At 43.1% G+C, this 24008-nt stretch overlaps 3 protein-coding genes across 9 annotated transcripts in view; 2 read left to right on the forward strand and 1 right to left on the reverse strand.

The window, feature by feature from the left end:
* The window catches only part of cfap74 (cilia and flagella associated protein 74), a 29519-nt gene extending 25432 nt beyond the window's left edge, over positions 1-4087 (reverse strand). For 2 of the 6 annotated variants that reach the window (XM_029155030.3, XM_029155034.3), the window contains exons 1-9: positions 3932-4082; positions 3363-3464; positions 3126-3207; positions 2769-2921; positions 1964-2062; positions 1746-1850; positions 1124-1297; positions 832-942; positions 291-393 (exon numbers count right to left, since the gene is read on the reverse strand). In XM_029155030.3, the coding sequence (XP_029010863.1) occupies positions 291-393; positions 832-942; positions 1124-1297; positions 1746-1850; positions 1964-2062; positions 2769-2921; positions 3126-3207; positions 3363-3456 (921 nt within the window). In that variant the 5' untranslated portion in view covers positions 3457-3464; positions 3932-4082. Of the gene's footprint in view, positions 1-290; positions 394-831; positions 943-1123; positions 1298-1745; positions 1851-1963; positions 2063-2768; positions 2922-3125; positions 3208-3362; positions 3465-3572; positions 3699-3931 lie in introns of those variants that run through there. The other 4 variants (XM_029155031.3, XM_029155033.3, XM_029155032.3 and 1 more) reach the window with 4 other exon arrangements.
* Positions 4088-5150: 1063 nt separating this feature from the next.
* On the forward strand, positions 5151-16359 carry gabrd (gamma-aminobutyric acid type A receptor subunit delta). 2 transcript variants are annotated; one of them, XM_055510133.1, is made up of 9 exons: positions 5151-5563; positions 11424-11539; positions 12686-12753; positions 13211-13431; positions 13607-13689; positions 13766-13903; positions 14310-14465; positions 14579-14790; positions 15406-16359. In XM_055510133.1, the coding sequence occupies exons 1-9, from the start codon at positions 5541-5543 to the stop codon at positions 15727-15729; spliced, it is 1341 nt and encodes a 446-aa protein (XP_055366108.1). In that variant the 5' UTR covers positions 5151-5540; the 3' UTR covers positions 15730-16359. The 2 variants fall into 2 exon arrangements, with proteins under 2 accessions (XP_055366108.1, XP_029010868.1); XM_029155035.3 differs by having other exon boundaries at positions 5151-5535.
* A 150-nt stretch (positions 16360-16509) lies between these two features.
* On the forward strand, positions 16510-22943 carry LOC114859469 (transmembrane protein 26). Its single transcript, XM_029157631.3, has 3 exons — positions 16510-19733; positions 20906-21050; positions 21590-22943. Exons 1-3 carry the CDS (start codon positions 19537-19539, stop codon positions 22316-22318), a joined length of 1071 nt encoding a protein of 356 aa, XP_029013464.1. The 5' UTR covers positions 16510-19536; the 3' UTR covers positions 22319-22943.
* The last annotated feature ends 1065 nt before the right edge of the window (positions 22944-24008 follow it).

Below are 24008 nucleotides of genomic sequence, written 5' to 3' on the forward strand. Positions count from 1 at the left end.
AAGCCTTTTGCCTTAACCCTGACACAAAATAATTTCTGTATCATGACCTAAAATATGTGACTTCAGATTGTGTGGATAAAAGTACAGTACATTGTTTTCAATGCAGAATTGCAATTCCTGTATATTTGTACGTAATTTTAAATGTAAATATTGACTCAGACATATATATAGTAACATCAAAATTACTTATTACTTATTTGTATAGATAGCAGTTTGTGCAGAATTAGGTATTCAGGTGTTGATGTTAGCATTTTGCAGCAGTATTAGTTTGAATGGGTGCTGTTGCTTACCTGTGTGGCTTCTATGTTAGATTTCAGTGACTTGATCGCCTGCATCCTCTTTTCCAGTAACTCCCTGGTCTGCTGCTCCTTCTCAGCCTCTTGCTGTTGCATCCTAAAGGTGACATGGACAATCACAAAGCATGTACATGCTCAGATACAGCTCAGACTGAAAAACAAATCTCTCTCACCTGTGTGTTTTGACTTCCAGCAACCAAGTAACATGTTAATTGCTGTAAATTAGCTCTCTAATACTGTAGATGTTTCTTGGTAGTGTAATTACTTCAATACAATACAATATAGTACTGTATTTGTATGTACAGTACAATACTGAACATTCGTTCAGTGTATGTACAGTATGTTTCTTTAACTGTGAGAGTTTAATAAACAAAGTGACTAACTAATTTGTTTTCACAGCTTAAATATATGCAGTTTCATCTAAACCCTTAGATTTAAAACCATTCCATATATACCCTACATGTACAAATGAAAACACAATAGGAGACTTCAACTTTCTAACAAATGGTAATGGCTTATACTGTAAGTGGATTACCTTTTCATGGTCTCCTTTAAGTATCTGACAGCTACCTTGCGGTTTGCCTGGCTCTGTTCAAGTTTCTTCTGATCTTCAGACTCCTTGTTTTCAGCCATGCTTGTCTGATTACTATTAAAACATGATCACAGACACTTGCTGTAAATGAGTTATAATATTTCCCCAAGTACATAAATGCTATTAAATAAAATGCAGTGTCTCTGATTTTATCACTTTGCAAACTAAGATCAGTTTTCTGCATATATTGCATTAAAAAGTAGTAGACTGTAAGAAAACAGTCTCTCTCTCCTACTCCTTTAGATGCTGCATTCTAAGCTGCAGTCTCTTGCTGGCTTTCCTCTCCTGCTGCAACCTTGTCGCTGCCTTCTGGGCCTTAAGGACCTGGAAAGCCTGCCCCTCCTCCTCCAGCTCCTGCCGGAGTGAGGAGAACCTGCCAATCTCCACCTCCACCTTATTCAGCTCCAATCTAACAAGCCAGGACAAAAAAGGTTATATTCAAACAGAACATGCAGCTCAATATGATGACCGGTTGGGTTCATACGTACATATGTATGTATTCACTCACTCAGTTAATTATAATGGCAATAATAATACAATTTGTATTTAAGTAGGCATTTAGTTAAAAAGTAGACATGATATCCTAAACTTAATTGGATGTTTGTTGAAAAAGTCAACAGCAGTCAAACTGAGGTCACTGAGTTTCATGGTAAATATACACAAATGATGAGTCCTGCCCCACATCATTCTCAAATAATTTATTTAAATTATCCAATATTAAAATTAAATGATAGCTATTTAGTAGTAGACCTGCTTCTATTAGTAGAAAACGTCGTTTTGAGCATTTCCATGTGATAATAGTACTGTAGCTGTCACAACACAACCTTGCTGTCAGACCATTTTTCTTTTGGACTTACTCTTGTTGCTTCAGCTCAGTGATGATGTGACCTTCCAGATCCTCCTCTACCTGCAGTTGTTGACACAGCTGTCTATGCTTGGCTCGCAAACGAAACACAGCAACACTGCAAGTTAAATAAAGATTAGAAAATATAGCCGCAAAATGGCAGAAGCATTACAAAAATGAACGTAAATCCCACACCATCACTGATGTACTCAACTCTCATTTTTAACTGACCTGTTGTCTGCTGCTTTTTGTTGATCTATCTCTTTCTCTGCGTTATCCCTCTGTGCCATCAAACTCTCAATATTCTGACGACAAAGATTTAGATTTTCTCTAGACAAATGACAGAATGTTTACATAAAGAAACTGTTAGATGGAACGCTTTCAAAGATGTTTTTTGTGCATTTTGTAGATTTCATTGCAAAAATAAAGCAGGATGAAGCTGAGGAAAGGAAGGCAAGGAACAGCTGAGTGAGCATAGAAACCCAACTACTGCCCAACGTTCTTTTTGTAGTCTAATGATAAGTATCACATCCATCTATGACAGGGGTTATAGGGTAATACTCATAAAAACATGGAACATACAGTAAAAGCTGAAGACTAGTCAAAGGCCAGGTGTGCTTGGGTGGCATTAAATTCCTGTTTGATCAGAGTGCAGTACAGCTCCACAATGACCTGTGATGCTTTGTGCTAAAGGGAAAATGACAGTTCATTGGCTGCTTAATGGTTCGAAGTGCAGACAAATAAAAAGAGGAACGAAAAGCAGGGAGAGGGGACATTATAGGAAATGTTCTCTCTTGAACTGAAATAATTTCCTGCAAATTACTGAATGAATTGGCACAGAAATGATTAGCCCTGTATGACCAGGGCAAAAGGGGAAGAGAAATAACACTGAAAAAGAAATTGTAAAAAGGCTGTGCTATACAAAAAACAAATGCACATTTCCCATTATTCGCACCGGCTTTAGTAGCGTCATAAAGCAAAGCGATTTCAATCTGCTTTAAAGTGCTGTGACTCTAGAGGCCTGTTGGTTCCAAACCTGGCTTTAAGCACGTCATGCTCCTTCTGTCGGTGAAAGTGGTCCAGCTGGTCCAGGTTTTGTCCCAGCTTGATCCTCCGTGATGTCTCGGAGTAGCTCGGCTTTTTACCTTTATCCGCTGCAACTGCAAGGTCACCATCACCATCATCCTGCCTTGGGAAAGATGCACACTCACATCTTTGAACGCTTCTTTAACTAATGCAAAACAGACAATACGTTTGTGTTTGTGCACATTAAGTACTTTATACTTCTGATATGTTTCTTGGCGTTAATACTGGGTGCATTTTATAAAACATAATACGTCTCACATACGATATGTGAGCGATTTACATGCAAAGGAAAATATCAAAGACCCACTTCTCTAATTCTTCTAACCACTCCAGATAAGGTGAAAAAGTTGGCTCCTCGTCTATAACAGTTTCCTGGTTTAGACCTTCATCTGAAATATGTACATAAATCAGGTACAGTAAGCATATCAACGCCTCTTTAACTGGGGTGAAACAAAGTTCATTTTATACATCTCATTTATAGTTTATGAAGAGAAGAAGGCCAGAAGGCAGAAAAGGCAGGTATCACCTTGGACCTCTCACTTACCCTCACTGTCCCCCAGGGTGGACAGGTGGAGACCTGGTAGTCCACAGCTGTCTGACAACGCACCACACGGACTTTCCCTGTCATCTTCATCCATTTCACCTGCTTAATGTACAGCAAAGGCAAACGTGTCACACGTTTTCATTGCTTAAAACAAACAAAAAAAGTTATCTGTTATTTCTGAAAGTAATTTCTCAGATGTGACAAACATACTGTATTAAGTCAGAACACATTTTCACTGCCTCGTGTTCCCTGTTAACCCGGTGTGAGCTGAGACAGGAAGCTACCGTTTGTCTTTATCACATATTTATATTTGAAATGTTTCTCATAGTAAACCACACATGTCATGGATTCAAATGTCGCCTCGTATGACGTTTCCAGAAAGTGAGGACACATTGACAACAGCCAGATTTGAGGACAGAATTCGGCTTAGCATCAGCTTGATAGGAGCTAGCTAAACCTGGAACGCTAACTCCTGTAGATGACGTCAGGTAGCTTTTACACAGGTAATGTTTCAAATCGGCTGAGTGGCATTTAATGTTAACTTAAACTTGAGTTGACAAACTTGTTACCTTTCCTGGACTTTCTCTTTTATTGGCGGAATACCTTCAAAGTTAACGCTAGTTTTCCTTACGGCAAACGCTCCACTCACACTCGGTGGTTGTTACCGTTTCCATGGAAACAAAGCGCAAGTGGGCGGGGCCTTGACGTCTCCTGAAACGCCCAGCATCTGAACATCGAGCTAAAGGTTCTGCTTGTGCCATATTTCACAATTGTAGCGTAGTGTCATGGGCTTTTAATGTGGCAAAAAGCTTCCATCCAGTTCAAGATAGCACTAAAGAAAAAAATCTTTCTTGACTTTTTAATATTATCACATAGATTAAATAAATAAACAATAAGTTGTGGACGTGTGTGTGAAGCAGAGAGACGAAAGCCTCCGTCTGACAGAATGAAAAGATCAACGGGATGAACGGAGAGACTGAGAATGAGGATACGCAAGGATGAAGTGTGTAAAGTGAATATAATCCAGGCGGTGCCTAGCAGAGACGTATATTCATTCCAAAAGAGCTTGTAGTACAAATCTAAGTGGTCCAGTAGGAGAGAGAGGCAGTGGTCTCACCCCACTGATTCCAGGTCAGCGTCTCATCCCAGGGTGAGGCAGCACCGAGAACAGGGGCACTGCTGCAACTAAGCCACACTACAGGGGACGCTGAGTGAGCAAAGAAACTGAAAGTAGCTGAATGAGTAACTGAATTGGTTTTTTAGTTTAGAAAAATGGAGCATTGACTTTTTATTTCACCTTCAACTATATCTAACTAAAAATGCGTATTGAGATAATACTCTGAGACCCACATCATTGCTTTTTTACAGTATACAAGTCAGTAATAGACTCGGGGGATGTGGAGGGTACAGAAATGCTTTACATGTATCTATATGTGCCTACTGGCGTCGTCAGTTGTTTGAAACTGATACTGAGTCACTAACTGTCCACTGAATTAATAAAACAGTCCAACAGCGGCCACTGCTATGTTCCAGTAAGGAAAGTCTCTTCTCCCCACGCGATGACAACCTCCGTTCCATCAGAGAGGGAGTCACTTCATTAAAGGCACTAATGGGGATGATTCAAACGTGTCAAACGTTACATAATCGACTAAAGTCTTCTTCCGTCCTCGTGCACCCCACACCCCCACAGCCTTCCGCAGCCAGATGGAACCTGCCGTTTAAAGGCCAAGAAGCGAAGGGAACGACAGATTAGTGACTCCCCCCCCCCCCCCTCTCTCTCTCTCTCCGCTCCGTTGCTGGAGGACAGGCGGCGGCGGCGGCGGCAGAGGCATCGACTGGTCGCTGCGGTCGGAGTTCTTCTTCTTCTTCTCCCACGGTGCGCTCCCCTCGCGCGCGCGCGCTCCTGGACGCGGAACCCATTGAGCGAACTGATCATGGAGTCGTCATCACGACCGTCTTCGGCAGCGTCGGCGCTCCACTTCACTACTTTCTTCTCCGCAGCGCCGGATCGCGAGGAGAGCGCGCTAAAATAAAAGCCGTCGATTTGCAGCGAGGGAAACTTTTCTTTTTGTAAAAGAATATTTTTTGATCGAGAGACGCGTGGAATGGAGATGCCAACTTTCTTGCTGTCGAGTCTGGCTCTGCTCTTTGTCGGAGGGGATATTTTCACCAGGTGAGATGAGCCTTTTTTTCCCTTTTAGGTGCGTTTACCCGCATTTTAATTTCTCAATCCTTTTAAAATATTCCGATTAAAAAGTATCATTTAACAAATTCAAAGCCTCGCCATAAAAACACGTGAAGTTGTGATTATGTAACGAGGAGCGCATTATTTTAATATCTATTTACGACATGTAAACTCACTTACTGCCCATTACGTAATAATGGCTCAATCAAAAGATAAATCTAAAACAGAACTAAATATATTGCAGTTAAAAATTGATTATTTCTGCTGGAATGTGCTGGTTTCTTCGGGCTGAGCGTCGCCTCCCACGACGTTACTTATTAATATTAATCTACTGTAGCCTGACGCATCAAAAGCTGCTAAAGCAAATGTCTACATACTTGCTTTTATACCATACTTTTTCACACCCACACCCCTGAATCTGCTTTCTGCTCTTCCTCCGGGCACATGGACTTGATGACACTATTTGCATTATGCATATGCATTAAGGGGGTGATGTTCTTTTCCCACATATGGCGGATGAGGCGAGCAGGTGTGTTTCTGTGGGGCGGCAGCGTCCCCAACCTAAAGGCCGGTTCAACCGGGGCCGAACCTCGAACACATGGCAGAGGAGTCATTTGCAGTGTAAGAGCCAGAGCTGCTCAGTGCACACAGTTTATATGGGAGGACTGCAGCATGTTGTGATGTCATTTCATTTAAAAAATGATCATATTCATCTGAGATGATGCTGAACAACTCAGGCAGTGCAATGCTGATCCTCTGGAGTTGGGGAAAGCCCCAAACCCAGGGAAGCGTTAGTTCACATAGCTGCCGTTGTGAAATTTAATCCAACCACGACCTCTGGATTCTCCAGATTACGAAGGACCTCTTTACACAGATTTCCTAAATACATGACAGTATGCTTTAGTCAGTTGGTTAAACCAGGTGTCTCTAACTGTGTTACACACTCCAAACTTTGTTTCAACGTGGGCCTATTGTGCATCAGTCTGTGGGCAGTTAAAACTCTCGTGTACAAGCGTTATCCATCAGTGACGTCCAGTCCAGTGTGAAGCTCTGGCTTCTCATGAGTCTGTATGCGTGTCTGCATAGGAGAAGGCCAAAGGGTGAAGCTACTTAAGCTTTGGGCGACTTTGGGTGAATCGTTTCTGCTCATTCTTTTTTCACCAGTAGAGGGAGGAAGAGTCGTTCTAATAGGATTTTAATTATATCAACAGTATTGTTCTCAGTACAGTGCAGTGTAGGCTCTTTCTTGCACCTCATTATGTGTTAGCTCTCTCTCTCTCTCTCTCTCTCTCTCTCTCTCTCTCCCTCCCTCCCTCCCTCTCTCTCTCTCTCACACACACACACACACACACACACACACACACACACACACACACACACACACACACACACACACACACACACACACCCTTCACATCACCAGTACAATCTGTATCCAAATCCTGTTAGATTGGCCTCTGCATCAGAGCATTTTATGAGGAAGCGCTAATGTTTAGCACATGTATATTCAAAATGAATGAGTAACCAAAACAATACAGTAAGTAAACAGAGACAGGTGTCGAACCGACCTGTTGGGCCCTTTGGCTCTTATATAACACGACTTTTGAGTTGCAAAATTTGTACAAAAAAACAAACAAACCAAGAGAATGCAGCAACAATAAACAGTCTTAAACTGTTAAAAAAAACACCACCAGAGTTGAAAAAACAGATGAATTAATTAGTTCAAAACAGACCAAAACCATAAACTGACACAAAATGACTGTAAACGGTCTCAAGCTGATCGTTAAATGATCCCAAAGGGTCAAAAAGCTGATGTGATGGTCCGATTTGTAGCCGTCATGTGCATCTCTCACGGCCCTTTCTCCATCTTCAGCTTAAAAACAAGAACAACAGGCGGGAAAACAACAGCAACAACGGGTTAGGGAGGTCAGGAATTCTAATGGTAACCGTGACAACTACATATCTATTGCTTTAGTTGTGAAGCAACTGCACGAAGTGTTGAGTCTGCAGCGCATTCAGCTGTGGTTACAGCGGATTAGTGAACAGTGAGGATGCTGCTGGATCAGGTCAACAAAACAATGCAATACACAGGCGTTACTACAGAAAGTCTAAAGAATGACATGCTATAAAAGAGCGTGATGCATACGTAACCTAAAGCTACAATACATACTGGTTGGGACTGAAGCTGCAGTAGCTGTAGCGTGAAACTCTAAATCACTTCAGAAACTAATACAGTGTTTGATAAAATACTGCCGCTGGACGTCCTGGTGCTCCTCGTCCTACAGAAGTTTCTATTGTTGAATTAAATCACTGCAAAGAAGCTAAAGTGGGGAAAAGTGCTGGTCATGTGGATGGAAGAGGAATTCTGGGGCTCACTAGAGCATTAATAGAGGACGACCACGAGTAGATGGAGTAGGTCAACACTTTCCTCCCACCACTCATCTTTTCCCTGGGGGTCCCCTGGTGGGTTAATCTGGTCCTGCAGTCATTGAACGCTTTTAGCAACTGCACATTTTTTTTTTTACTGAACAATCCTATAGTAGACGTTTAAAGAGGCTTGGGGTCATGTTTTCCATTATTTTAAGAGATTAAATCATTGTTTGTGTGGATCTGTAGGATACTGTATTTGCAATAACAGATTATAGTTAAACTAGTGTAGCAGGAAGATGTGTTGCAGCAGGAAATGATCCGCAACAATCCATGATCTTTTTGGTCTGCTGCACTTGTCCTTAAACCTGTAACAAGGTGGCACGATTCCCCTGACTAATCTGGATGAGAGGCTGAGTCAGCGGATAAATCCCACCCACCGTCCGGAGAGCACATTCCCAATAGCACGGTGATTTGATCCTGCTGCTCGCGGTGCATGAACTGGCTCCGAGGCCTCACTGTGCTCCTGCTGCTGGGAGAGGTGGTGCAGGGACACTCCAGCGCCTCCACCTCCCACACAATCTGAGGCGGTGCAACACGCGCTGCATGTAAACAGCACAAAGGTGGTCACAGACATTTCCACAGCCAGGAATTATTTAGATACTTCATATCATGTATTTAAAGATATAGGCTGTTATTTGCGATTTGATACATAATGTCATATACATAATAAAAGATTCTTTTACTTGCTCATTTAACAGCACAGTTGCTCCGTTAGAAAAACATATGCCATATGTTCTGTAAATCGGTGCCAAGTTCCACTACTGGATTGAATTAGACTGTACAGATGTTACTAATAAAGTGGTAATATGACTGTACCGTATATTAAACCTTATCAATAAACCAATAAAAGTAATTAGGATATAAGTCCCAATTATGCCTGTTATGAAATACTACTTACATAGAAAAATTTACAACGAAATTATGTACAGCATGCTGCAGAGCTAATTTTTTCTTTTTATTCTTGCTTCTATTATAACAATAAAATAGCAAAATAACACCACATATTCCCAGGATCCAAATACTTTATTTGATCTAAGTCAAACTAAATTAAAATATGTTAAAATGTTATCATCTAAATAATGAAAAATGTGATTAACTGATATTTTACTGATTTGACTGATCATTTCATCAACATCTGACTAGGTGAGGCGCACAGGAACAGCGATGGTGCAGTGTGTGGCTGTCACCTCCTTCCACACATGCAGCGATGGACCCTGTTCAATGTACTTAGACGCTGAGAAGCTTCAGGGGTCGAATGTGGTGCGTTACAGAGCATCTGGGGTGGTTTGATGTGGTGGAGGACGGGGGCAGTGGGTTCTACGGTGTCTGCTGACCACCACAGCACTTAAACCACCAGATGATGTCAAAAAGGTCTGGATGCCAAACCCCATGGAGACTCATAAACATGCAGCAGCTGTGTCTCTATTTGGTACTGATTCATGTTCGGTGCTGCTCATCTCACACACACGCCACAAAATGAACTGAACGGTACAGTAGGTGTCAGAGGAGGTGATGCTCGAGGAACTGCCTGCTTGTCTTCAGGTAACCAGCAGAGTCCGTATGTGGAACCCGTTGGGCTTGTTAGTGTTTACAGTCACAAGAAGACGGCATCAAATGGAGCTCGGCTGCTGCTCTGTCTTCTCCTCCCATCTGTTTAATGTTAGCTCATAAACAAACGGGTTTAGATCCAAGCCTCAGGAGAGTCATTTGATGAAAATGAAATGAAAGGAGCAGCTACACACTCTCAGTTGTTTGTCATGGATGATGGGAGGGATGGTTTTGTCTCCTTTGAGAACCACATGCGAGCTTCTTGGACATAAAAATACAAACTCAGGTCCGGACAGAGAGAAATAAATACACATTTTTCTTAAGCATCAAGTTATAACATCGGGGGAAATCATACTGGGGTTTAGAGAGCACTTAATGAAAGCAATAATCCGAACGTTTCTAGTAAATATCCACTTTGCTCGTGCAGTATTTGCAATTACAGTATTGATTTAAAAGATCAGAGACAAATAAACACGAGTTTTGAGCAGCAGTGAATGGAAAAAAGTCACGCATTAAAAGGCTAAATAATTATTGATAAATCAATGATGAAGCTGCAAAACCAGGAAAGTTTATAATTATTAAAATATTTATTAGTATTGGAATTAGAAAAAATGTAAAGAGCAGTCAATTAAATGAAAAGAAGATAAACAGTGGAAGTGGTCCCTCAGTCTGTTTGACCTTGCTTTGTTAATGGATTTCTTGTAGGAAAAGCTTTCTTTCCAAATTTAGAAACTACCAATTAGCGACGAAGCCCAGGAGTCACATAGTGATTAATTAATTCACTCAGTGCCCCCATTTATTTCAGACGCGACAGTGATTGTCAGGCTAAAAATACATCTGCCACCAGGAAATGGATCCGCTCAGCGTGCGTCACGTGGCAGAAGTAATGTGAGAAAGCAGATGTTTTGTCTGTGTGGGGTCGAGTTTAGGTTCCTGCTCTTTCTGAAGTCGACGTTTCCGTCTCGTTTCAAAAGCTCAGCGAACATCTTTTGGCTTTTAATCAGTGACGCCTTCGATCCCGTGGTCCCGTCTCCCGTCAGTGTCACGGCTCGCTGTCACTTCCAAACCTTCGATTTGTTTGTTGCACAGCAGACATTCCTTCCAACACCAGATGACAGTGTTGCTTTTCAAATTAAATTCTAAAGCTCATGTATTCGTGAAAATAAGGCCAATGAAGCTCTGCCTGTGATCAAACAAAGCATTTATTGATGGTATTACTGACATTACGTTGGGTCTTATGAAATAAATTCAAGGCGTGCATCTGCATACACACATATCTGCTTAGAGCTCTGATGTTGATGATGCCACCTGGTGGCGTCTGTGCTCATCTGCTCTGAGCTGACACAGCACTGGAAGGACGATGTCACTCTCCCACACTAGAGACTGTAATAGAAAAACTTCCTAATTAACGTTAATAAATGGGCCTCTGTAGTGCAATAAAAAGCCCTTTTTGAAATTCAGAAAAGGTTTTGTGCCTGAAGGCACAGCAGGACGTCCACGCTGAGCTGCGTGAAGTGTGATGCTGCGCTGATGGATGTGGAGCACAACAACAAAAAACACTAAACAATACAAATAGATGTTTTACAGCTCAGGGCTCAAATCTGTGCTTTGATCATTTGCATGAGAACATCTCCAACATACAATTTAATGTGAACGTGTGAGGGTGGGTGGCATTGATTTGATTAATAGGTTAAAACAAAATAAACAAGAGTGGATACAGTTAAAAAGCACAAAGAGCCACCTTCGTGCTACTCAGGTCCCTATATGTATATATGTATATGTGTAGCTATGGAGTTGTGTTTCACACCCAGTATTACCCAACCACCCCCTCAGTGTTCCTTTCACGCTCTGTTTAATGAGCGCTGAAGCCTGCTGTGTTTGCCTTTTGTCTCTTTCAGGGCCATGTTGAGTGACATCGGAGACTATGTCGGTACAGACATTGAAATCTCCTGGTTACCTAATCTGGATGACTTGATGAAAGGCTACGCCAGGAATTTTCGCCCCGGTATTGGAGGTGAGTGTGAGATCTGTCCTCAGCCCAACCTGAGCTAAAATACACAGACACAGCTATTTGCTTTTCACTGTCTGGCCTGTATTTGTTTTCCTTGTAAGGCAGTAGAATAAACCTATTCAAACATCTCTTTAGTGAGGTGACTTCTAGACACACAGACTAAAACATTGTGAAAAACAGAAGCATTATTAAATGGATTACTGAGGATGAGGCCCTTCAAGGACAAGAAGAGAACAGGTGGTGCGAACGACGCCACCACTCAGGAGACGTACAAAGGATGTCTGAAGATGTGAAACATCCCACGACCACAGCGATAGAGTCCCTGTTGTCACAGCTGAACTCTGTCGATACATGGGACGATATGGAGAGGAAACACAACGTTTGGGAATCACAAATGTTCCAGCTCATTTTGAAGCCATCTGGTGGAATGCAAAATTGAGCTACTCTGGAAAAAATGAGCCCAGGTCAAATTCTGAGAACTACTGTACATCTAATTTTGATGATGATGATTTCTACTTTAGGGGTTGATTTGTACTAGTTATGAACCACATTTGTGAACTAAATTTATCTTTTATCCCCTTGTACAGTCTTTAAATAGCATCCACTTGTTGCCAGGGCAATGCAGACTGTTCATTGCAACATCAGTTACCAGTTCTGAGCTCTTTCATCTTCCACGTACCTGAGGTCTACGCTCGGTCAAATTTGATTTGTCTGGAAGCTGCTAAATGGAGGAGAGTGTGCGGTTCCTTAATGTTGGGTATGAACACCCGTCGCTTGAACTTCCACGCAGATCCCACCCTCTAGCATCCGATCACAGAGACAGACACCGTGCTAATCACACGGCGGTCTCTCCAGGGGGAGGCTACAGTGTGTAGATGTGTTAGCAGGAAGTCGCTCACTGTGCGAGTCTGTGAAAGCCCAGTGCTGTTTATGAATGCCCACAGCGTGATGTGCCACTTAGCGTGGTTAAACTGGATAATGCTTAATCCGCGTGCACTGTAGGAGTGTTTGAGATGTAGGAGCACGACGGTGGGAGGGAAGCAGATGGGTGATGGAGTGAGAATACACTAATGGATCCATAATGAGCAGAGAAGGTGCGTGGGTGTGTTTGAAGTTCGGCCATCTTTTCTGACTTCTCGCCCCTCGCAGGTCCACCAGTGAACGTGGCCATGGCTATTGAGGTGGCCAGCATTGACCACATCTCTGAGGCCAACATGGTACGTGTTACGGAGCATGCTACACCACGGATCCCCATCATCCCTCAATGTCACGTAACTGCAGCGAAGATCAAAGATTTGCTATTTGCATAATCCAGTTTTATCCCACTTGAGGGTTTGAAAGTACTCAGTGTGAACATGTGTGACACATTTGCTAAGTTGTTAGATAATATGATATGTTCATGGATTTAGTGCAGTGGGATGATTCGGTATTCATTGGCTTTGGAGTCTTTTTACTGGTTTTATCATAAGTGACAGAAATTGCTTTTTGAATATTTTTACCATTATTGTATTTTAAAATATCCTTTTCAAGTTGAAACTTAATTGAATGATAGTTGATATTTTGAGCTGGCTCCTAAAAACAAAAATGCAGTGACCTTTTTCCCTCCTGTGACGTCTGGTCCAGCGCTGCCCATGACTCAGCCTTTACGTTGCGTGCTTGTGTCGCTCCTGGCAGGAGTACACGATGACCGTGTTCCTGCGGCAGAGCTGGCACGATGACCGGCTGTCCTACAACCACACCAACAAGACGCTGGGGCTGGACAGCCGCTTCGTGGACAAGCTGTGGCTCCCCGACACCTTCATCGTCAACGCCAAGTCCGCGTGGTTTCACGACGTGACTGTGGAGAACAAGCTGATCCGGCTGCAGCCCAACGGAGTCATTCTATACAGCAGCCGGTAGGAAAAAGATCACAGTATGGTCACCAGTCAACAAAGCAATGATTATGACTTTCAAAGATCAAATTCTTGATCATTTGAGATGTTTTTTTCTCTATATATATTTGCCATAGAGAAATATACCTGGTGACTGTGTAGTAAAGTAGGTTTTAATGAGAAAGTGTTTTGTTTCTAGAATCACTTCAACAGTGGCGTGTGACATGGACCTGACCAAGTATCCTATGGATGAACAGGAGTGTATGCTGGATCTGGAAAGTTGTGAGTTTTGGGATTTGCAAACATGCCTGCAAACGTCTTTACTGCTTGGTCTGACAAAAACCTGTCCTGTGCTCAGATGGTTACTCCTCAGAGGACATTGTGTATCACTGGTCAGAGAGTCAGACACACATCCACGGCCTGGACAAACTGGAGCTCTCCCAGTTCACCATCACGGACTATCGCTTTGTTACGGAGATGATGAACTTCAAATCTGGTGAGCAGCTTTCAGTCAGCTCCAGCTCCCGTCTGAAAGCTCCTTGCATGTTTCCTGAGTGTTTCATCCATTATGTAATATTTGCTGCTCTGCGACTTGGCTTGCCTCTTGAGTTGGAAACCGCTCCGGATTCTTTTTGAAGCAAGTTATATTCTATGCATAGAAGGAATGGATCAAGTCAGGCTGGCTGCAGAGCCAGGCGGGAGGTTTAGGAGACGCTGGGAACGGAGGAGACGCCGTCTGCACATAAGTTAATGTCTCGCACACGTGAGCGTTGCCGCTGGGGGGAACGGGTGAACAGACAGCGCCACCGTCCGTAACAGTGTCTGTGGAGGACGATTAGATCGTGACAATTAGCTGCTTCAGTCAAGCACTGACACCCAGCGTGTGTGTTTCTGCTCTGCAGCGGGCCGCTTTCCAAGACTCAGTCTTCGCTTCCAGCTGAGACGAAACCGAGGCGTCTACATCATCCAGTCATACATGCCTTCAATATTACTGGTGGCCATGTCCTGGGTCTCCTTTTGGATCAGTCAGTCAGCCGTCCCCGCTCGCGTGACCCTGGGTGGGTATAGGCTGACCTGTGTGGTGTTCAAATACTGCATTTAATGCTGATAATGATAACGAACAGAGCCCGGACACTGGATCATCAAGCAGCTGTTTGCTGTGTTTCCACAGGGATCACGACCGTCCTCACCATGACCACGCTGATGGTGAGCGCCCGCTCCTCCCTGCCACGAGCGTCAGCCATCAAGGCGCTGGACGTGTACTTCTGGATCTGTTACGTCTTTGTGTTCGCGGCCCTCATCGAGTACGCCTTCGCTCACTACAACGCTGACTATCGACTCAAAGAGAAGGCCAAAGTGAAGGCCAACAAGCTGAGCTCGGAGGTGAGCAAATAATTCCCATCATGTACTCCCATAAGCAGGCAACAATGCGCGGCTGCAGGGGGGTGTTGTGAGTAATGAGGCTGCCTTTCAAACACAGACCTTAGCCAGGATTTAAGCTCCGCTCCTGACAAGAATCCATCCTGCTGACCTTCAACAAGACAATGAACATTTCCCTATAGGCAGCAATAGTGATTTCTATTGTACTGTCAATTTCCTTTGTTGTTAAACTACCCAGAGGATAAGATCTGCCTTGATTATATTTTTGTTAAATTAAATTTATGAATATAAAAAAAAAAAAATGCTGACATACTCACAATAAAAGTTGAACGATGACAAGGCCTTTAAATTAAGTGAGGGAATTTCATTACACTGGATGTGATTTGACATATGTCACCATGTGTTGTTGATAGTTTGTTAATGTTGCCAAAACTTATAAATAAAAAACATCTATTGGTATCACCGGCTTAAGATCTTGGAGTTGCTGAAGCTCGTCCAAGTCACCAGTGACTTTCATTTCATAGTCATCATTGAAAACTTTGTCCAGTGCAGGTTATTCTTTTAAATGTTTGCCTGTGTTTGTATTACTTACCTTCCCGTGTCTCTGTTTCTCCCCAGTCCATTGTGAAAAACGGCAAACAGGCGATGGTTCTGTTCTCCCTGTCGGTCACCGGCATGAACCAGGGCGTGGTGATCTCGAGCCGCCAAGGCCGGAGTCAGCGTCCCAGCAGCGAAATCCCGGGGGAGGGCTGCGCCGAGGAGCCCGAGCCGAGGAGGAGGAGGTCCAAGCAGGCGGAGGAGACGGAGGAGCAGAAGAAATGCTGCTCCAAGTGCGTGTGCAAGCCCATCGATGCCGACACCATCGACATCTACGCCAGGGCCGTGTTCCCTTTCACCTTCGCCGTGGTGAACGTGATCTACTGGGTGGCGTACACCATGTGAGGAGTAGGCAGCAGGTCTGTGCAGATGGCCGCCATCCAGGACTGTACTGTACATAAGGAACTGCTGGAGCTGGGCCACTTGAGTGTGGGCAGACTGGTGCAGCTGCAGTATACTGTAGGAGAAGCAGAAGACATGCAGCTCCACATCCCGTCAAGATGGAAAATGGCTATTGAGGAAACTGCCGTAACGGGGATTCATATCTTTAAATACAAATACACAATTTGCTGTATAAAGACGATGGACTGTGTCGCCCCTCGGAGATTCAGTGAATGCAACCTCACCAACGCTCCAGATTCCTTCATCGTCCTGCTTGAACAACCTGCAGCACTGACCACAAACACGTTCCAACACAAATAGTCGTAGTCAGCTTAACTAACCCGAAGCCACAACAACCTGGAGTGAAGCGCTTTTTATCTTAACAAAAGCAACAAGAGCATAACCAGAGGTGAACAGTTATTCTGCATGGCTGATAAGTCCCTCACCCTCCGCCCCCCACATTGCCACCCCCCCTCCGCTCCTCCACCCCTTTTCTTTTTCACTTCATTTTTTGTTTAGGGCACCGTCTGGAGTGTCTTATCTCTTTCTGCCAGTTCTGCCTGTTTCCTTACCATTAAAGGACTTCACTACCTGTGTTTGTGTATGTGTGTGTGTATCACTCTCAACTGCACATGGTCACTTTTGACAGATGCAGCTTTGCAAATGTTAACAAGACAGCTCTCGAATGTTCCCCCTTAATTGGGGAGTAAGAAACAAAAATAAGTTAAGGTGTAATTCTCTGAGGAGCCTGATGGTAAACTCTGTAGACATGTATCCTGAGAATGAGAGGGGGCTTTTATTTATTTTTATTTATTTATTTTATTCAAACATTTAAAAGCAGTTTAAACACATAATTTTACATTACACATATACAAGAAAGTGCAAATCAGCTTTCCATTAATCTAGTACATGCTTGAATGGAGTAGGAAGAAGTTAGACTTAGTCGTACCCCATGACATCAAATTTCAATCACTGATTTGTAATCAATATCTAATATTTACACACACCACATAAAGTATTATAATAAAGAATTATTACAGAATGCTAATATTCGTACACCACTCCCACAATGTTCTAATTAATCATGAGCCTGTTCTTGCCTATATTTACTTACCTATATTTATCATATATAGAACTGTCGCAGTTCTCTGCAGTTTTAATATTCACAATAGATTATAGACATTTAGTCAGTTAAAAATCCCTGTATCCGTCATGGGAACATCCTGAACAGGTATTTTTTCGTGGCTTACTAATATTAAGAACAGTAGCTGTCTGTCAGGCGATCAGCTCAGCCCTATATTCTAACACTTAAAGAAGATAATCATACAGTAGTCCAGTGTCACTGTATTTCCTGTTGTCATAGATTGGAGTCATGCTTACAGTTAGGCTAAACATTCTGGTTACATTTAGAAGCTAGTTAATTAAAAAGATAAAAATCAGACATGCTACACACATCACAAGTCCACGTTCCCAGTTGTGAAGAGAACACATTCGTGTTGTTGGATGAAGGTGCTGGAGAGTTGGCCTGCACGGTCCTGAGGACCCTGACCTGATGCAAAGCCCATATAAACCTGACCACTTCTCTTTCCTGATTTAAAGACTAGAAAGATCAACTAAAGATCAGTTGGAACACATTTTAGTGATTCTAAAAATTAATTATTTAATTTAATTGATGAAATAACTTTACTGTAGATAATGAGAATGAGATTTCTTTTAAATGTGCAAATGCAGTATATGTCTGTCTGTGCCCTTACTTGTGCAGTAGATCCAGATTCTTAGACAGAACAAGCTGTGGGTCATTGTCATTCTGATGCAATAGCAGTAACATACTCACACAACTCTGAAGATTGCAGGAGGCCATCACGTCTCCTCTCCCCCCTTTTCTCCCATGTTTTCTGCGTGTGTGGAGGCCAGGAAGCGAGGCCCTTATCAGGGCCAGCAGTGCAGAGGCTGAGCAGGCATGGGTGGGAGCAGGGCAGGGCTGGGCGCTCTCTGAACAGGGAGCGCGGCACGCCGGCTTCTCCCAGGCAGATAACTTTGTTCTGGGCCAGGAGAGATGACATCATGACGGATGGTGATGAAGACGTGGGCGCAGAGGGCAGGAAACGTTATCTCTTACAGTGGCACCGAGAGGATGGAGACACACAGACACTCATAGAACACACTACGGCTCACTGATATTCTACTTTAGACGACTTGAACAGAAGTCACTCCCCACTGAACACACACATGCGCACACACACACACACACATGACATGCGTATCCAACCAGAGGCTGTCATTTAAAAGGCAAAATCAGGCACGTACAGATCTGGGACCGTGTGTGATTGTTACTGTGTTTTTCAAAGCTTTGGGAGTCACTTTGGGAGAAGAAGTGGCCAGCCTATACTGTAGGTCTGTATTGCATGTATTTGTACTATACATACTGCACAAACTGTTTGATGGATATTGGTATTCATGATATCAGCACACATCACTGACAGGGAACAGCACAGGCAGGCTGAGTTGGATTCAAGGTATTTGTGTCAACAGGATGAAAGCTGAGACTATGCAGCCTGAAATATAGGAAATGTCATAGACACCGTACTAACCATCCTAAAAACACAAATAATTCATTTGTATCGTATTTGTATTTATTATCATTTACTTATTTATTATAATTAATTATTTAACTAATTAACTAAGTCTTTGAAATGGCACATGCTTTTAGTTCTTTGGCTTATCAGACTCCTGAACTGTTTTATGCTTACAAACACAGACCTGATGGCCTGTTAATGGCTAAACATCGTATTATTATTAACAATGCTTTACTAATAATAACTGAACCTCATTGATCCCACATTGGGGAAATTAATCTTTGCATTTTAACCCCCTGGGGGGGAGCAGTGTCCAACAACACTGGCAGCATGGAGAAGTGAAAGTCCATGTACGCACGACTTCAAGCTGGGCTTTATTATCCATCAACAGCGCGGCACCCGGGAGCTACAGTCGTGTAAAGTGTCTTGCTCAAGGACACTGGTGCTGGAAGCAGGGCTTAAACCTTCTGCTTCCCAGTCCAACGCTCCACCTACTGAGTGACCAGGCCACATATTTTCTCTGAAAATAGTCTTGCTTGTGTGCGGCTTTAGCAAAGTGGCATTGGCACAGACAAGAATCACAACGAGCCTAAGAAGGAAACAAACATGGGCTTGGCCTGATCTGAACCAGGCTATTTGGAACGCATCACTATTAATAACTGGATGCCTCCTGTTCAAGTTCACATTCAGGCCATCGAGTCATTATAATAATCCACGGATCCAGGGATCAAATTTGAGCAAACTCATACAAAGCCTTTAAATATTGACTAAAAGGCCAGTTTGTCTTGCTTACTAATCAGTTCTTTCGCCTGAAGATCAGAAGCTTTTATCCTGCTTATCCTGCACACTAACATTTTGAGACAAGATTCTGATAGAAAGAGTATTTTTAAGATTTATTTGAGCTTTCTGCAGAGGAAAATGACATTCCTTCTGAGTTTATTCCTTAAATTACATGCAAAATACCAAACACTTAAGTGGTCTTTGGCAGTGTTCCATGCTTTGCTCTGCAGAAACCTTCACTGCTGAGCACTAAGTTTATCGGAGTAATTCAATAGCTGAACAATATTAGGTTTAACACTACATAAAGCTCTTCAGCGTGAACAACTTTTTATCTCAATTTACAATAATTTATGTTGACTCAGGGTCGTATTTCGTCAAATAGGGACATATTCTCTGTACAGGTGTTTCGTGGCGCATGATGTGCCGGCTCCTGAACATCCTGCTGGCTTTGCTGAGCCGCTTCCTCTTCGCCGTCCACGGGGTGGTGACAGTGTGGCGCGTGGTGGCAGTTAAAGGGGAGCCGCTCTATTGGCTGCTGCTGACCGGCGTGGCTCTGCTCGGCGTGGAGATGGCTGTAACTCTGAAGTGCACCCGTAACTCCGAGTGGAAATGGTAACACCTGCAGTAAATTTGGATTTATGTTCAAGTCAGTGCAGTTAAAAAAAAAAAAAAGTTTGATTAGTTGCGGTTAAAATTGGTCTTTGAAATGCAACTACATCATACAGTAGCATGAGAGGTAGTGCAGTGATTAACAGTCTGTTGGTGTTTAATGATTAACATCATCACTCTCTCACTTCAGCGTTCCAGCACTAAACACCTTGTAAAACAGAAGACTCCTGTTCTGTATTTTACTGACTTGTTTCATCTTCTAGGGGCCACAAAGGTCTAGACAACGGGAATTCATAACCTCCAAAGATAAAGAGTTATTTTAATAGTTTCCTTTCCTGCTGTTGTTCAGAATGTGTGATGAATGTATGTATAATCAGATGTTGCGGTGTGAGGACTGAGGTGGTTGAAGCAGGCGGCGCTGTGGACGTTGAGGCTGAAGGACTTGTTGTTTGTGTGGGGAGTAAATAACTTTTAACTGTGTGAACACTTTACAACCTATCTGCCCACCGTGCTGAGAGTCAGCTTGTCTGAGGCCTGTAATATTCCCTGCCACTAAAGTCTCTGTTATTCTCTGCAGCTCGTTCACTCTTTCACTGTCTATCAAGAACAAATATATCCTCTGCTGTGTTATTGCTCTGTCTCTCACTGAGCTGATGTTCTGAGCCTATCGCATTTCTGTCAACTCCTTTTCTATAGAGAAAACGCATCCGGCTGACTAGAGTCATGCCTGACCAGTGATCAAAAAAAAAAAGGAAATAAAAAAGGCTTGAGTAAACATGAAATTGACTCCAACCTTTATCATATGAGCCTCACTAGGATATTAGTATTTAGTGTCAATCCTCATTCAGCACCGAGCTACGTCTCATTTAAATGTTGCAACTTTCCGGCATATTCTCAGTGAACATCTTCAGACGAGAGCTTTCTTCAGGCTTCTCTTTTTCTAACCGAGTCTTACTTTGAAGTTCTCTCCTCATGGAGAAGGCTTTGCACTGTCAAGTGGGATTTGCATATATGATGAGAATAATTGCCTGTCTGAAATGCGATGCTTCTTTTGGAAAAAAAAAAGGAAGAGGAAGAGGACTCTTTCTTCTTTAGAGAGCAGGAAAAAAAACAGCCACTTACTAAAAATAACCTACTTCCACCTTTCCCCCCCTTCTTGGTTGGGCCTCTTTTAGGTTCTCCCCAATGGTTTTCCTCTACCTCAGTACTGTCATCCCATCCATTTGGTTTCTGGAGCTGAGCCTGCTGCAGTCCAAGCTGCCCGCCACCAATTCCTCGGGCGCCGAGCTTCATTTGTTGGCTCACATCCCGATCACAGCGGTAGGCGTCCTACCACAAACTGGCCTCCCTGCCACACGCTGCACGCAGCCGCCATGAAAAAACACACATCTGATAAGATGTCAATCTAGCAAGGGGAGTGGATAAACTATTAGTTGCAGGAAATATGTAATGGACACACAGATGAAGTCCAGATAAGGCACCTGCTTGAAAAACTCTCAGATCTTTTCTCCTCTGGGATGGTTTCATTGCAGTTTCTTTCATGTAGGATTTGGGAGCTTTTTTGCCCCTTTGCTGTGCTTGAGGCTGGGTGGCAGCTTTTGAGGCGTATACAATACACTGTGGTGTTTCAGGAGTGTTTGAAATTGTAAAGGTGTGTTGCCAGGATAATCTCAATGAACCTTGACACAGTGAGAAGCTGATTCAAAACAATTACATCGACACCAGAGGTGGCACCTTGTTGTTATTTAACTTGCCTGGCTTCTCTTTAAATGCAGAAATAAAAGATAAAAAAGATAAACCAGCAAAAGGCTTTTGACATTGAGTGTGAAATGATCTGTTCTCTTCTTTGCTTCGCTCAGGCCATTGTGGAACTAGATCCAGAGAACTGGGTGGTCGGCCTTGAGCAGACGATGCTCATAGTGTTGGTTCTGGGTCGATGGCTGATGCCCAAGGGGGACATGTCTCGTGACCAGTTGTCCCAGCTCCTCATGGTGAACGTGGGACTGGGAGCAGACATCCTGGACATTTTCGACACCTTCAAAGAGCCAGAAGTCAAAACCAACAGGGTGGTCGTCATCATAGGTCTGACCCTCTTCTCTTGGGCTCTTATGCAGTTTCCTCTGGTGCTCACTCAGACTCGACCCCAAAAGGGTGAGTCTCCTGAGAAAAGCACGGGTGGTTTCTTATGCTGCCCTGGAGCTCCACCCTCGTTAACTTCCTGCTGCTCCAGTGAAGTGTGGAGCCTGCTGCTCACAGTGGGACTCCAGGATGGCCCCTTCCTGCTTTACAGGCTCTACCTCATGGTTCAAGAGAAAGTACTGAACCAGCTCATGATTTTCTTCACCTGCAAGAACATCCTCATTGTCCTTTTGGAGCTCTACAGAATCTACGTGGTTCAGTGCGAGCAGCAGGTACCAGAATCAGGGTTTGGCAGATGTGCTGCTCTAGTGCACTGGATTCAAACCCAAAGTGGTGGCGAAGAGAGGAGGAGCGAGGAGGAGAAACACAGTGAAACAGGGAGAGAGGGAACCTGTCATACAGACACAGAGCGAGAGACTGAAAAGGAGGAAGATCAGAGATGTTTCTAGGTACAGAAGGGCTAAAAGTGCTGTGAGGCGTGAATTTGGCCCTTAGGGAGAGGATGGCTTTCACAAACCAAGTGAAAAGCCGAACCTATCTGCCATCTCTTGCATCTAAGCCTTGTTCAGAGACAGTTTTGTGTCTCTGGAGCCTCAGCTACCAGAAGAAAACCACAGGAGAAGAGAATAAGTCCCCGCTGGAAAGATCAGAGATGAATTTATACAACTGCCTTTGATAAAAACCTTTTGAAAAAAAGTCCTGTTTCAGTCAAAGGAGGTTCCTCTGCTAAAGAAAATCAAGTCAACAAGTTCATCATGAACTGTCACTCTCTTGAACAAAAACCAAATCAACGAAATTATGTGCTGTAAAGTTCAAGACATTCAGCAACAGGATGAGAAAATATGCCATTATGATTTGAATGCTTCTAAAACTGATAGTAATGTTAATGACTTCAACAGCATATATCAACTAAATCACTGTGGCAATTTAAGTTGTTGATCATGTGCCTTAATTAATAACTCTCAATAAAATGTGTGTGTGAAAAGTATAAAGTATGTCTTGAGAAGCACAATGCTCTGTTCTTTCTCCCATCACCATGAGATGGCAGTGTTGCCAAGTCAACCAAAGCATAGACAAACAAACGTGTTTACTTGAGACATGAATGCCAGTTATATAGAAAAAAAGAAGAGCAACACTATAACAGTGACAGCGTTGAACATGTGTTTGTGCTGTTTTTCTGTATGAAAAGATGATGGAGAAGAAAGCGAAATTCATCTGATAAAATCTTTAAAGGATTTCGTCACCTTCAGCTATGTAATTAATAGTCTAATGTAGTTAATGTAGAAACACCTCACAGTTTAACAAGTAGGAGGACACTGGAGAGGTTTGCTTCATTTGTCAAGGTTCATTTTCCTCTTGAGCACAATAAGGCCCATCGATGCCTGGTTGAGAGCGCAGAGCATTTTTATTATGTCTGAAAAAGCACACTCGTGATTATGTGGGAGTTGTTCAAGTTCGACATTATTTGCTCTCCCTTTTACTCTTGCGAGAGATGGAAGCTGCTTTGAGATGTTCCAGCCAATAAAAGCGAGACACTCTTTTGAGGGGCTATTAGGACAGATATTCTTTGAGATGAAGTTTGGGGTCTTTGGGCTTCAAGGCACTCCACGGCGGGGACAAATAGCTGGAGCACAATACCTGTCCTGTGAAATGAGAGGTGGGACGCAGCCATCCAGGGCCTCTAGACAGCCCTTTCACTGCAGGTCTCTTCAACTATGCTGAGCAGCAACGGCAATGAGTGGCAATTCAATCAGAGGCTTTTCTCATGCTGCCCTGTATCCGTGTCCATCAAACAGCCAAATTCACACAAGCTGCAAATGATGATTGGAGCTGAAGTGATGAACAAGTTAGGACTCAATGTGTTCAATCAAGTCTGGATGAAAACAATAAAAAATAGAGGCAAGAAACAAGAGAGCAGTTATGCAGTTTTGTGCATGTGTTTGAATAGAAAATGCAAAGGATACAGTATAAGGAGATTTTCTAAATGAATAACTGTAGGCTGCTTCTAGCTTTAGGATTTGCTGGAGAACGCTACTGTATTTCATCTTTGTGGGAGCACTTTTAGCCAAATTATTGATGGTGGCGCCAACTTCAAAAGATTAGTGGAGGGTGTTGAGAAGTTAATTCTTCAAGCAACGT

The sequence above is a fragment of the Betta splendens genome, chromosome 7 (assembly GCF_900634795.4).
Source record: "Betta splendens chromosome 7, fBetSpl5.4, whole genome shotgun sequence".
In the NCBI taxonomy this organism is placed as follows: Eukaryota; Metazoa; Chordata; class Actinopteri; order Anabantiformes; family Osphronemidae; genus Betta; species Betta splendens.

Coding starts and splice junctions, on each gene's coding strand:
- gabrd (XM_029155035.3), top strand. CDS start 5,468: ATGGAGATGCCAACTTTCTTGCTGTCGAGTCTGGCTCTGCTCTTTGTC. Junction 13,690..13,765: donor TATGCTGGATCTGGAAAGTT/GTGAGTTTTGGG, acceptor TCCTGTGCTCAG/ATGGTTACTCCTCAGAGGAC. Junction 14,791..15,405: donor CCAACAAGCTGAGCTCGGAG/GTGAGCAAATAA, acceptor GTTTCTCCCCAG/TCCATTGTGAAAAACGGCAA.
- LOC114859469 (XM_029157631.3), top strand. CDS start 19,537: ATGATGTGCCGGCTCCTGAACATCCTGCTGGCTTTGCTGAGCCGCTTC. Junction 19,734..20,905: donor CGTAACTCCGAGTGGAAATG/GTAACACCTGCA, acceptor GGCCTCTTTTAG/GTTCTCCCCAATGGTTTTCC. Junction 21,051..21,589: donor CTCACATCCCGATCACAGCG/GTAGGCGTCCTA, acceptor TGCTTCGCTCAG/GCCATTGTGGAACTAGATCC.